Source organism: Gymnoscopelus braueri (genome assembly GCF_963280865.1).
Source record: "Gymnoscopelus braueri genome assembly, chromosome: 13".
NCBI lineage: Eukaryota > Metazoa > Chordata > Actinopteri > Myctophiformes > Myctophidae > Gymnoscopelus > Gymnoscopelus braueri.
In genome coordinates this window covers 9098146-9112136 of record NC_137615.1, presented here as the reverse complement: position 1 = coordinate 9112136, position 13991 = coordinate 9098146, and the positions used below count along the sequence as shown (strand labels likewise).

The 13991-nt window shown below is 40.9% G+C and overlaps 3 protein-coding genes across 3 annotated transcripts; all 3 read left to right on the top strand.

Annotated features, from left to right (window-relative positions):
• Positions 1 to 862: 862 nt before the first annotated feature.
• On the top strand, positions 863 to 1474 carry LOC308098743 (histone H1-like; the record flags this gene model as incomplete). The annotated part of the gene is made up of 1 exon (XM_080447174.1): positions 863 to 1474. The coding sequence occupies one exon, from the start codon at positions 863 to 865 to the stop codon at positions 1472 to 1474; it is 612 nt and encodes a 203-aa protein (XP_080303300.1).
• A 1222-nt stretch (positions 1475 to 2696) lies between these two features.
• Positions 2697 to 3008, top strand: LOC308098783 (histone H4; the record flags this gene model as incomplete). Its single annotated transcript, XM_080447214.1, has 1 exon — positions 2697 to 3008. One exon carries the CDS (start codon positions 2697 to 2699, stop codon positions 3006 to 3008), a length of 312 nt encoding a protein of 103 aa, XP_080303340.1.
• A 2103-nt stretch (positions 3009 to 5111) lies between these two features.
• LOC308098770 (histone H2B-like) lies at positions 5112 to 5486 on the top strand (the record flags this gene model as incomplete). The annotated part of the gene is made up of 1 exon (XM_080447201.1): positions 5112 to 5486. The coding sequence occupies one exon, from the start codon at positions 5112 to 5114 to the stop codon at positions 5484 to 5486; it is 375 nt and encodes a 124-aa protein (XP_080303327.1).
• Between the last annotated feature and the right edge of the window lie 8505 nt (positions 5487 to 13991).

The window sequence follows — 13991 nt, the reverse complement described above, 5'->3', positions numbered from 1 at the left end:
GGTAGGCCTAATTGATATGGGGATGGACATATTTGCTATGGCAGTCCAACTGTTTTCGAACACAATGATAATTAATCATAAAACGGGATGCAGCAGGATATACATTGCATCACAGAGATTTAAAATGTGAAGGGTACGTGCTGGCTTGTGTACCAGCATGTCTGTTTCCATAAGCAAAGTACAGACAGCGGCAGTTGATTGTATAAGATAAGCTTTATTTTGTTTACTTTAGTTTGATCAGATGTTATGTCAGATGTATTACTCACAGTAAGTTATTCGTCCACAAATGAACAAAGCTTTCCACCATTCAATAGCTGTCAATGGGAGTTGCTGCCATCAACTGGAGTGTGTTTACTAAGGTCAGAAAACCTTCTATTTATAACTAAACGGATAATAAAACAAGAGTATAGTTTATGTTATCCTGTCGTCGGGTATGTCTGCTAAGAGGATTACGAGGATTGGTGTTAATGTAACATAGTTTAACATTGTATTAGAAGGAAAATGATGGGGGAATTGTGTGTTGCCCGTTGAAGAGTGAGGTGTTAAGCCTATCAATACAAAACGAGAGCGTTCTTCGCGTCTCAGATAATGTTCATGACAAAAAGGCACAAGTGTGCTAGCAGTGTGCCCTTTGTTACATTTCATATTATACACAGTCGTTTATAATATCTTGTTTTTTGTCGAGGAGAAAACACAAGTGGCACATTAAGCCACCTAGAGAAGAGGGGCTCTGTGTGCATTGACTCTACATGGTTCTCATGTTGTGTTTAAGTCCAGCCCCTTCACAGTACTCACCACCAGTCTAATCTACCGTACCGATACATTACATTAAGGCAAGTTACTACCCAAATCTGATAGAATCATGGCAGAAGTCGCTCCAGCTCCAGCTCCGGCTCCGGCCAAGGCCGCCAAGAAGAAGGCAGCTCCCCGACCCAAGAAGGCCGGCCCCAGCGTCGCTGAGCTTGTAGTCAAGGCCGTGTCCGCCTCCAAGGAGCGGAGCGGTGTGTCCCTGGCTGCGGTCAAGAAAGCTCTGACTGCCGGCGGCTACGATGTGGAGAAGAACAAGGCCCGCGTCAAGATCGCCGTCAAGAGCCTGGTAGTAAAAGGCACTCTGGTTCAAACTAAAGGCACCGGCGCATCTGGCTCTTTCAAGATGAACAAGAAGGCTGTTGCAGTTAAGGCGAAGAAGCCTGTTGTCAAGAAAGCTGTCAAAGCAAAGAAGCCCGCTGCTGCCAAGAAACCCGCAGCGGCTAAAAAGCCAAAGAAGGCGGCAGCAAAGAAGCCTGTGGCCGCCAAGAAATCGCCGAAGAAAGCCAAGAAGCCTGCTGCCAAGAAGGTAGTAGCTAAAAGCCCGAAGAAAGCCACCAAAAGCCCCAAGAAAGTAGCCAAGAAGCCTGCAGCAGCAAAGAAAGCCCCAGCCAAGAAGGTTGCCAAACCCAAGGCAGCAAAGAAGGCAGCTCCCAAGAAGAAGTAAACTGTTATAAACCTATCCCACCTTTACCCACAAAAGGCTCTTTTAAGAGCCAACCACAACTTTTTATACGAGTTTTATTTCCTCATTTTCACGCACAATGACCATACACCATTTGTAACATGTTCTGGAGTTAGCTGTGTCTACCCAGCTCACTATTTTTGAGGAAAGGCGTGAGGCTTTCCTCTGAAATGACCCCTCCCCCATCCAAAATTACAGAATAGTGCCAGTAGTGTAGTCTTTCTAAATGTCATATTGATTTAAGGTAGCGGAGCAGCCCCAGATGATGCATTTGAAATATTCTAGAGCTCAGTGAAAATGAACATCTAGAATAGATTATCCATGTTTGTCCCATTGAAATAAATGTTCAATTTTACAAGGGAGATACGAATAGCAGCACCACAAAGTTTAAACAGTAACTTATGATGTTATATAAACATATAACGATCAGATATAACTTTTTGCACACAGTAAACATGGATTCCATTGTTCACCATTGTTACAACAGTGTAAATAGATAGATAGATAGATAGATAGATAGATATATACCGATAGTAGCATTCTACTGGACTATGGAACTTGTTTAATCTGTTACACATCAAGTGCGCACACATGCATAGAAATCCCCCTATATTGTACTATTGATATACTGTTTTTGTGTTGTCTGATAAGTCTGTCTTTACTATATCATATCAGCTACTCATGAGCAATATATATAAATGCTATGACTGTATAGTACTGTATATTATGCATCTTTTTCACAGTTTATGTTGAAGTCTGGAGATGTGTTTTTTTGTGACTGTGAACCTACTCACGACTGTGATAATGTGAATGTTGTGAGTGTTTTTATTTATAATAAAGTATTCTTCAAAAGATATGGTACACATACTGCCGAATAAGTGGGAATAGTTTCTTTTTTGACATAACGTCAGTATGGCTCGTGTTAAAATGCCTTTAAGTAATCAAATAAAAATAAAGCAAATAGACATTACATAGATATACATACTAGTTAATTGCTTCCACTAAGGCACAGCTTTATAACCATAATAAATAACCGTTGGAGAGGTCATTGTCATGCAGAACACAGAATAAAGGAGCAGCTTTTTAGGCAACGCCCAGTGCAGAGCAGGCTGCCTGTCTTCCTATACGTCCTCAGAACACAGATAAATACACAAGGCTTTGGAAGGAAGGAACACTCAAATTTGAATCTTCAGCTAAACTCAAAATGTCAGGTCGAGGCAAAGGCGGCAAAGGTCTTGGGAAAGGAGGCGCCAAGCGTCATCGTAAAGTGCTTCGTGATAACATCCAGGGAATCACCAAGCCCGCTATCCGCCGTCTGGCTCGCCGCGGCGGTGTGAAGCGTATCTCCGGTCTGATCTACGAGGAGACTCGTGGTGTCCTCAAGGTTTTCCTGGAGAACGTGATCCGTGACGCAGTCACCTACACCGAGCACGCCAAGAGAAAGACTGTGACCGCCATGGATGTTGTCTATGCTCTGAAGAGACAGGGACGCACTCTGTACGGCTTCGGAGGTTAACAATGCTGACTTAATCTACCAACAACCCAAAGGCTCTTTTAAGAGCCACCCACACTTTCTGTACAGAGTCTATTCCGTAATTGATATGTGAGACACTTTAGGTAATGGCCTACTTGTTGAAGCAAATACTTAAGTCGTTTGCTTCCTATACAGTTTTGATGACTGATCCATGGCCAGTGATTGGGTTTAAATACAATCTCTCAACGTGTACACCCTGACCCTCTTAGTGCAAACTCGAGCTTGGAATGGTCCTATTGTATGTATTTGGATAAATGCCATTACAGTCATATTGTGAGGGTCCACTCACAATTCTGGGGGGTTGGATCAGGGAAAGGTAGACTATTGTGGCCATGATGCAACATGCCACTTGTTTTGTAACGGATTCTTTTAACTATAAAGACCGTGCAAGTTGAGGGTGTACAACTCACTTTGCACATTGAACTTGTGAAAATATTGTATATAATACAATGCACAATACATTCCAGGCGAATAAGTAATATAACACAAATGTAATTGTTATAAGACGCTTCATATAGTCAAGATTAAGATGGGGGAAACCAATGTCCATTGGTCCAGCATTTTCTATATTGTCTAGTAGTCTAGAGAGTGACTTCATTTGACCGTATGCTTATAAACATGGACTATAACAGTTAAATTCACATCCACTACTTGCCAGCATCATGACATATTCCCTGATTCAGTTCGGAATAAATTGAGTTCTCATACCGGGAGTCGAACACGGGCCGCCTGGGTGAAAACCAGGATTCCTAACCGCTCTAGACCATATAGGACTGTTGGGTATGACACTCTGAATGTATATGTCACAGGGTGTTTGGAGAGCCAGGGTGATTGAAGACAGAGCGCTTGTTTTTAGGCACGGGGCTTCGGGGCGATGCAGGGCTTTTCGAGACAGGGTTTATTAGAGAGGCTCGCGAGGAGGAGGAGGAGAAGGAGGACGCGGCGCTGCGAGGCGGGGGTTTATTACTCGAGGCTCGCGAGCTCCTCCTCCTCCTTCTCCTTCTCCTCCTCCAAGGAGAACGCGGCGCCAAGAGGCGGGGCTTTGATGCGACGCGGACCTGTCTTTTGTTGTTCCCCCCCACATAGCAACCAGGAAGCTACGCTAGGGGAACGCTGAACACACGTTCACACGCACACGCTTGTCCATGACGGAGGCGCGCCGACTTAGTAGAGCTTGAGGCCGAGGAGGCGCGCCCTCGCGCCTCCAGGCGCGAGTGCCCGCGCTGACCGGCCGATGCTCTACTAGTCGACACAGCGCCGTTCGAGTTGTAAACCGATAGGGACAGAATAGTTCTTTTCATGGATCACTGTGTGTGTGTGTGTGTGTGTGTGTGTCAGGGAGAAACTAAAACAAAAGCCAGCAGAACACAATAAAAGTATCTTAACAGTCCATTGAAAGCATGAGCGCGTGTGCGTGTGCGCGCGCGTGTGTGTGACTGTGTGTGTGTGTGAGTGTGGTCACGGCCATATATGCTTGTGCACAAGCCTGGCTTGTGGCTCCCTCTAGTGTTCCTTCTACACAATTGCTGGGTGGGTGGTTAAAACGAGCGAGCCTTCTTCAATCACCCTGGTTCTCCATTCACCCTGTAACATATACACTAACATTACACATACAATTCCAGTCAGAGACCCCACTCATCCCAGCTATAATGAACATGATCAAATGCTTTGTGTGGTACAACTGGTATCATCTGTGAATAGTAGCAATAGTCTGCAGCTCGTGGATTGACTAGATTATACTGTATACATTATGCATCGCTAGAAAGTGTGTTACAACTAGATTGAAATTGGAGCGTGCCGTGGACTAGAACTATTAATTCCGATTAAAATATAGATTTACCCTAAATGTTTAATATACCTTATCCCTAGTCTATATTTTAGCGGGAACAATAGATGATGCAGCAGGCGGGAAAACATTATGCAGAAACAAAGACAGTGTAAGACACCTCCCTCTGTGGGTCACATAAGCAGTGGCACCAATCATGTGCTGGGAGTCGCACACCTCATTTGCATTGGCCTGGTTTAAATACTGGTGCGATGCCGGTTGAACGTTACTTCTTTTCTTCATCCACATGAGAAAGAACCATGCCTGAACCCGCCAAGCCAGCGCCCAAGAAGGGCTCCAAGAAAGCCGTCACCAAAACCTCTGCCAAGGGCGGTAAGAAACGCAGAAAGTCCAGGAAGGAGAGTTATGCCATCTACATCTATAAGGTCATGAAGCAGGTCCACCCTGACACTGGTATCTCTTCTAAGGCCATGGGCATCATGAACTCCTTCGTCAACGACATCTTTGAGCGCATCGCCGGTGAAGCCTCCAAACTGGCTAACTACAACAAGCGTCGCACCATCTCATCCAGGGAGATCCAGACGGCCGTCCGCCTGCTGCTTCCCGGTGAGCTGGCCAAGCACGCCGTGTCCGAGGGCACCAAAGCTGTTACCAAGTACACCAGCTCCAAGTAAACTGTACAGTCTTAAACACAAAGGTCCTTTTAAGGACCACCCATATTATCAAGAAAGAGGAGATCCATTTGTAATCGCAGTTTAATGTTGACCTGCTCGGGGTGTTAATGCGTCAGTAGTTGACTGACAACAAGGGCCACTAGAAAGACTGGCTCAATAGCTGTTTGTGCCTTCACTTTTATTTCTATCCAGACGATCTACTGCAATGCGCGCACTGAAGCGTCTTTTGTAATTTCCTCCACTTCCCAATTGTTGAATGATACCAAAAAGTGTCACATAATCAATGTTAAGATGGAGAAAACATAGCTAAACAGTACACAAGAATAATAGGATATTAATAGTAGCCTGCTGTTTAAAAGAATGGTACACTTGCGGACACAAATCCGTCTGATATTCTCTCATACACGCATCTAGCGAGTGATCTGGCCTCATAAGCATGGTATGATGCAAGGGAGTACATTATGTACACTAAAATATTATACATGTTACATATATATATTTTTTAAAGAGCATTTTCCACTTGATAAACACTAGGTTATTATACCAGGAGTATGCATAAGTTATTGTAAAGCTTTTATTTGAGCTTTAAATACAAAAAAAAATATTTACATTAGATTACAGGTTTCTGCAGACAGTCCAGTATGTTAAAACACATTTTTTTCCCCAAACGCACACAACCCCTAGCAAACCATTGCTTATTAAATAGATGTGTACACTAATACTATTGATTGTATACATCCTATTTTACACAGCATTTGAGACACATCGGTGTCAAGTTTTCCCACTAATGTAGTAACGACCTGTAGGCTAATATTACATCATTACCAAATCAATTTACTCCAATAATAGCCTGGTCATATTTAAAATGGTTTAAATATTTTGCAAATAATTGCACCAGGTGGTTTGGGAAGGGAATGAATAATATGAAACCATTCGATGGAATGTATGATAAGAAGCTCTGTTTGTACTTTTCCTTTGAGTAGTTGACACTAGTCAAGTGTTTGCAGTGGATTCAACAAAAACCTTTTCATCTAACCTCTAGTAGATCTTGACCATAATGGTTACTTGGGTATTGTCAATCACACAGATCGCCACAGTTATAGGTCTTATAAAATGTATCATATATAAATTCACACATCATTGTCCACCCCCTTGGCCCCTTCAACCCATAATTTCATTATGGGTGACAAAAAACTCAGTTAATTCTGTCAAATTCAACATTCTGTCAAATTCAACATTCAGCTACCTTCTTTAACGCACTAATTCTAAAATATACCTATTTGTTCAGTGTGCCAGTGTAATTTGATTATTATATAATATGACAATTTGATGTAAAGTAGGCTACCTCTTGGGTAGAAATAAATCTATTTCACTACATCATCAGAACAACCAAGGCAGCAACCATGTATGACCATGGTTAGCAAGTGTTTGCCACTAAATGTGCTTTTTGGGGGGAAATGCCCAGACATAAATGTGTAAAATGCACTTAAGGTAAGGCTGTGGTGTTTTTCAGCTAATACACAGTAATAACAGTGATCTGCCGACATCTGTTTTGCAAGAAAATATCTATTCGGAAATTAAAACCATCTCCACTGTGTTCATAATGCTTATTTCACAATGCCTGCTCTAAGTGGTGTTACAGTGATTATGTGCTCTTGAAAGAGTTGTCCTTTAAAAGCCTTGCAGGGACACACAACTTTCAGGCCCCTTTGTCACGATTTGTTTAAATAAAAATAGGTAAATAAATACTGCTCCCTATGCCATACAACTCTGCATTTGAAGTCTGCTTATATTTAACTTTTTTGTATTAGCTGTAAAAATGTACACTATTCGACAGTGATTACAGCAGCTCCACCACCAAGGAGCACATAGATAATCCTAAACCTTGTATATGCGCCAATGCACACACATGAACGCAAATAAAAGCTGATTCTGACAATATAACACAAAACCCAGTACGAAGATTTTTTTTTACTCCCCGTTGATTTTACGATTTGAAGATCCATATTCGAGTCCAGTTTGGGTCTTTATCCAAAGTGCTTTACAATGCACCTACCCGCTCATCGGGAGCAGTTAGGGTTCAGTGTCTTGCTCAAGGACACTTTGACAGGGCGATCTGGGATCGAACCGGGAACCTTCCGATTCCCAGGCGATCACTCTACCTCCTGAGCATTAATTGCGCACAAATGCACACACTTTAATCTAACCTGACAGATTTCCTGTTCTTGTGGTGATGTTTGTGTTATTATAACATGAATAAAAACAATGCATGCAGTCGTGATTGTTTATTATTCAAAAGGTGATTATCATGCATGCTACTCTCTGGTCAATACCATCACTTCAAGTGTCTCCAAGCCATGAACCGCAGTATCTGAAAAACAAAACAAAAATAAAGATAAAGAAATGTTAGTACTGAAGCATTTGTTGGCTATTCAAAAAAAGGCAATCTACAAGCTCACACCATTTTCAAAAAAGTTACACATTTTGACAAATTTGTGAAATGTGTGAGGTTGGTACTTGCTACTTTTACTGAAGTAAAACAAAATCTGCAAACAAAACCAAAAATATCCCAAGTTTATATACCTGCAAACAAAACCAAAAATATCCCAAGTTTATATACCTGCATGTTGTATTGGGTTAGTGTTGCTGCTGCCTTTGGGAGGATATGTGTTACAGATAGTTTGACAACAGCTACAGACATCATCATCATCATCATTATGATCATCATCCACATCCACATGTGTCCATCTAAAGAGAGGTACAGATCAGAAAGCCAATGAAAAAGGTGTTTACAAAGTGACAAAAGGCACGCACATCCAGTCCTGCTAGGCTGGGTGCTGGATCAAAAATATAACATGAAATAACAATAAAATCTGCACACCAGAATGCTTCTCCCTTCGTGGGTAGACCTTACGACCTTAAGTAAGGTCTGAGGAAGAGCCTCCCAGAAACGTTACCAATAAAAAAAAAAAGTAGAGGCATGGCATGGCATGGCTCACCCGTCTCACAACGCATTGCAAACTTGTAGATTGGCTACTTTTTACCAAATGTTTGTCCCATAATAGAAACACTAGGGGTTAAATTGACATTGATATTGTACAATGTTATACATGACATACATACGAGAAGTGGCCATTTGTGGAAAATGATCTTAGTCCCCATATTACAAAATCTCAAAAATATATCAGTGAAATAATTAAATAACCTTGAATTTGCATAATTGCAGGCTTTGTCGGTCGGGCTGCTTCTTTCAGTCGTAGCCTTTAGCTTGCATGTGATGAAAACCTACAGGACAGAAAACATAATTTTAAAAAAACTCTGGACGTACCGTTGTACGAGATCTGTAATGATTCATTAACGACTCACAGAGTTTCGTGGATCCTGGAGGAATAAGAAAGCTTCCAGCTTCAGTTGAAGGCTGTTGAAAGGATTCTTGATTCTCGATGTTTGATTCTTGACATGAAGGGTGTTGGATCTCACTCGTGTTTCATACTGAGAATTTGAACGTTCGTCTTTTGCATCGGTGAAACACCTACCAAATTCAGAAAAATGAAAGTTGCACTCTTAACATTGACTGCCAGAATTTATTCATAATGTACTCACCCACTGCCAGCGTTTTTAATGATTTTTTATAGAAAAAAAAATGAATTATTTGTCCGTTTATTCATTGAAGTGAATGGATGTTTTAATTTTTTTATATCTCCTAATTCGTTGTGAATAACGCATTTTTTTTTTTAGAAATTCAAAAACAAAATTTAAAAGAAAAGACAAAAAGGGCAGAATTCTCCCTTTTGGCGGTAAACACCATTGACTACAAAAGGGGAGAATTCTCCCCTTTGGCGGTGAGTGTGTTAAGAATCAAATCAGACACCAGAAACCAGATGCATATATGGTCGGTTCACCAACCACTTGTACTCGCCCATGATTGTAATGTAATTTCTGTTTCAACGGTGTGTTCTTAACTTGTTAACATGTATTTTCTTAAATTTCACTATTTCTGAATTTTCACTTTCTGAAAATGTTTGTTCCGTTTCCTGAAAAGTAACAGTTTTGCACATAGGAGGTTTCCACCTGCGACAATATTATACATTGTTGGCAAAGTCTGCGGAACATTTCACTCCAACATTTCACTGTACATACTGTACTGGTATAAGTCAGTGAAAAACCCTACACTCTAAATATATAATTATGCATGGTTTGTATCAACAAGAAATGTACGTGTGCATCTGTGTGTGGGTGCATGTGTGCGTACCCATGGTTTTCAATTAAGTAGTATCTAGGAACTGAGGCCACATCAGGGTCCAGAGTTGCGACACAGTTATCCACAAACAGCCTTCTGGACTCATGATCGGGACCGTTGTAGGACGCTTCGATGTAGAGCATTTCTCCCAGGTACAAAGCATTTGAGGACCTTTCATTTCTCCAGTTATCTGAATATGAATAAAGAAAACTTGGTGGTAACTCCACAGCATGTTGCGAGCATGTAGATCGGCTGTTTTTGCTATTTTAAATTATTATTATTTGAATTAATGAAAAGTATTAACAAGATCACTAAATAATAACTACATTTGATCCATTGGAACAGTTATTTAGACAATTTCCTGAAAAGTAACAGTTTGGGATTTTTGAGGTTTCAATACGAGAGCAACAATTATGCTCTCGAGGACGGATTATCAAACTGGCCTTGGCCCAGGGGCCCCAAGTCAGTAGCCAGAGTCTGATCGCATGAATTAATGTGGTTATTATATGCATTTCTTGTCAAAAGGGCTTAGTCATTCATGTCAATAACAGAGCCCCAAAAGTCCCACAGAAAACTATAGCTAAACATTCAGTTTGAAGATGTCACAAGAAACAAACCATCATGATACCATTTACACATGAGTGTTTAGTGTGTCTTTAGCCTGATTCATTGGATATGAGCCACGACAAATAGAAAATAACACATCATGTGAGCGATGCATAGATAGTGAGCTTGTAGATCCGTTATTTTCACACCATCCTACATCAGAGCATAAATTAGGCAATTGTTAACATTAATCTGGTAATATGGTTGGCTGCAAGTCTGTGTGTGTGTGTGTGTGTGTGTGTGTGTGTGTGTGTGTGTGTGTGTGTGTGTGTGTGTGTGTGTGTGTGTGTGTGTGTGTGTGTGTGTGTGTGTGTGTGTGTGTGTGTGTGTGTGTGTGTGTGTTCATACTTTGGCATATGTACATACATACCAGTCATTAGCTTTAGTGAGAACTCAGAGGAAGGCTTCGTCGGCATAGCAATGGCCAGCGGTGGCTGTTGAGGGTGACTGCTCACCAAGTGAGTCCTGTGTGAGTGAATGAGAGTGTGACTGACTAAATGAATTAACCACATTTACCCGATTGTCTCAGTTTTAGATGTAAAAATCCTCATCGGCAAATTAATAAATAAATATATATATTTTTTGTAGAGAATAGCCAATCTACATTATGAAGAAAATAATAATTAAAACAAATTTAAAATATATATATATTTTTTTACGTACGTACATACATACACACACACACACACGCAGTTGAGGAAATAGATCTACAAGCTCAGGACTCGACAGGTAGCGAACTTGTAGATCGGTTATTTTAGTTTTTCGTTAAATTCAACATACGACAATGTGTGGTACATGGACAGGAGTGGTTAAAATGCAACGGAGTCCGTGAAAATGTCAAACCTTTTATAATGACAGGAGACGGGTACCACAGCTTTGTTCATCCTTGTAATGCCATGGTAATTGGCAGCTGGCGTGTACACCAACTCGTTAGAGTAGATCAATAAGTCATCAGATACCTATGGATTTAACACAACCATCTTGTCATCTGTGAGTTGATGTCTTTAAAAGGAGCATTTTACCAATTTTCGACCTTATCTTCATATAATTGTTCCTCACTAACGCTCATTATAAGATGGCACCATTTCTGTCTACTTGCTCTACGTTTGGAAGGCTGTGGATAGTTTAGAAACCTTACTCTAGCATCATTGTTTCCTCAAATTACATAATCTGTGGTCATTTCAGAACAGATTTCAAGCTTTACAAAATTATAATACTGTGGCTTCAATTTCAGTGTGCTTACTTTTTTCAGGAAGAAAATGGCAGTAATTTGCAATAGCTTTATATCCCCATCGATGATGTCATTGAAGAAAAGTTTCTGAACGGTCCACAAACCACCCCTGAGACTCAGAAGTAAATGGTACCATGCTATAATGAGCATTAGTTGAGGATCAGTATATGAAAATAAGGTTGAAAATGGGCAAAGTACTCTTTTAAAGTTTATTGATTAAATGTGGTGGAAAACCAAAATGGTCAGAGATTAATCCCTTAAAGCTGCAATATGTAACCTTTATGCTACTTATGAAACAATATGAGTGGGGAGGCCACCTTCAACCACTCCAGACGTTGATATTGAATTAACATTCTCTACATTACAGATTGGTTAAAATAACGTTTTAGTCATTATAACAGGTTCCAGATTGCAGCTTTAAATAATAAAAAAAAGGCAAGAGAACAAGAATCTGATACTTACAGTTAACCTGGATCCACAATCATGCAGTTCAGCTTCAATGACATATTCCGTGTCACTGACAGCAAAAGCTTGGCACTGAGGAGTGCATGGATACATTGCTTGTCCTAAACAGACTTCTCCGGGAGATATGTGACGTCCATTGTTATACAGGTCTGCAGGTATCATGATAAGCATTGCCGTCCCTGTGCACTTTATATGTATAGTGGAGGCATCGCCAGAAGACTGAGCTGTAACTTTGTCAGCAGCAGTATCATTAGCAGTATCAATTGTCACTCCGGACGATTTATACTCCCTTCCCTCAGCATCAATCATGGGTCCTTCTTTGAAAATACGAATGGCGTTTGCAACACTGACAGCTGATAATAGCAAAAGTGCCAGAACGCCTGAATGATCTATGGGTACCATTGTACTATCATTGACAAAAACAAGTGGATTCCTAAACTATCTGCCACCTAAACACAACAAGCAAGAATAGCTATACATAGGATATCAAAAATGGTAGTGTTATAAATTCTCTAACATGTCAACCTCCTTGTTTCTCAAATGCCCTCCTCTGTGTCCTGCAAATAAGACAGCTGGTTCCAGATGGTAATCAGTGCTGGTATGATGGCACCAGGAGAGGGGTGTGGACACACAAATGCATTAGCAAGATTGGTCCAATCTCCAGAGAGTAGTGGTTCTCTAACATTTTCATGTGAAGGACCCCCAAATTGATATTAACTGTATTTAGCCACAGACCCCATTCGAAAAGATTGTATGCAAGGGACTGTGAAAAATTGATTTGTGTTGTTTTTTAAAAAAAAGTATTACAAATATTTTCAAAAATAGCCGATCTACAAGCTCAGTGTGTCACAGTGTGACACGTTGTGAGCTTGTAAATCTTCTATTATCGAATAGTATAAAATAGAGGTTAAACTGATTTTAATGCTAATTTTGCAGGGGACACAAAACCCAGAGTGGTCACAGCAGCCTTTGCTCCCAGCAGGACAACAAAAGAGATGCTAAACAAAGATATCTTGCCAATACAGATTTATGTTTTATTCATCAGTTGTATCAACACCTTTTCATTTGTGTAATTTTATTAAACAAACACATTAACATACATAATTTGATCGTGTCCTCTATGAGAAATATACATATTTTAAACTACCTAGAGATGTACATACAGTATTTGACACACACACACACTCACCCATTGTATTACCCAAATTAAATTGTCACCTGTGTGCCATTCTCAAAGACGCCCCACCCTGGACTCTGAGGTTCAAGCCATTTACAGGCCTATCTCCAAACTTGTTTTCCTGTCCAAAGTGTTAGAGAGAAGGTGGTTGCTTCTCAGCTCCAGGACTACCTCAAACATATTAACCTTTTTGAGACATTTCAGTAAAGCTGGCTCCAGACCAATCCAAATCGGCCCGACTTTGGGCCGATTTGGCTTCGGGAAGCGTCGGCCAGTCGGTTAGGGGTCCGTCGGCCAGTCGGTTAGGGGTCCGTCGGGACCTTTTCGGCCGACCCAGAGCCGACCGAACATGTTCAGCTTTTTAGCCGACTGGCAGAGCAGTGGCAGTGACAACAAAGGGCTGTCAGTGTTGCCAGATTATGTGAGAGAAACAAGCGACCATGTCTATGAAAACCTACATTCACTGTTTCTCGTTGTTGCTCCCAGAGAGAGAGAGAGAGATTGATTGATTTGACCTACTTTCGCGCAGTTTTGGTGCGCAACACAACCCTCGTTTAAGTGAATTGCTTTCACCTGCTGCTGCTGTGTGGAGCGCAGTGGTGGAAAAAGTACTCAAATGTTTTACTTAAGTAAAAGTATCAATACTGCAATGTAGAAGTACTTGAGTAAAAGTACAAAAGTATTGGTATCAAAATGTACTTAAAGTACCAAAAGTAAAAGTACTCAAATGTTTGAAAATAGCAGATCTACAAGCTCACAACGCGTCGCTTCGCGACGTGTTGTGAG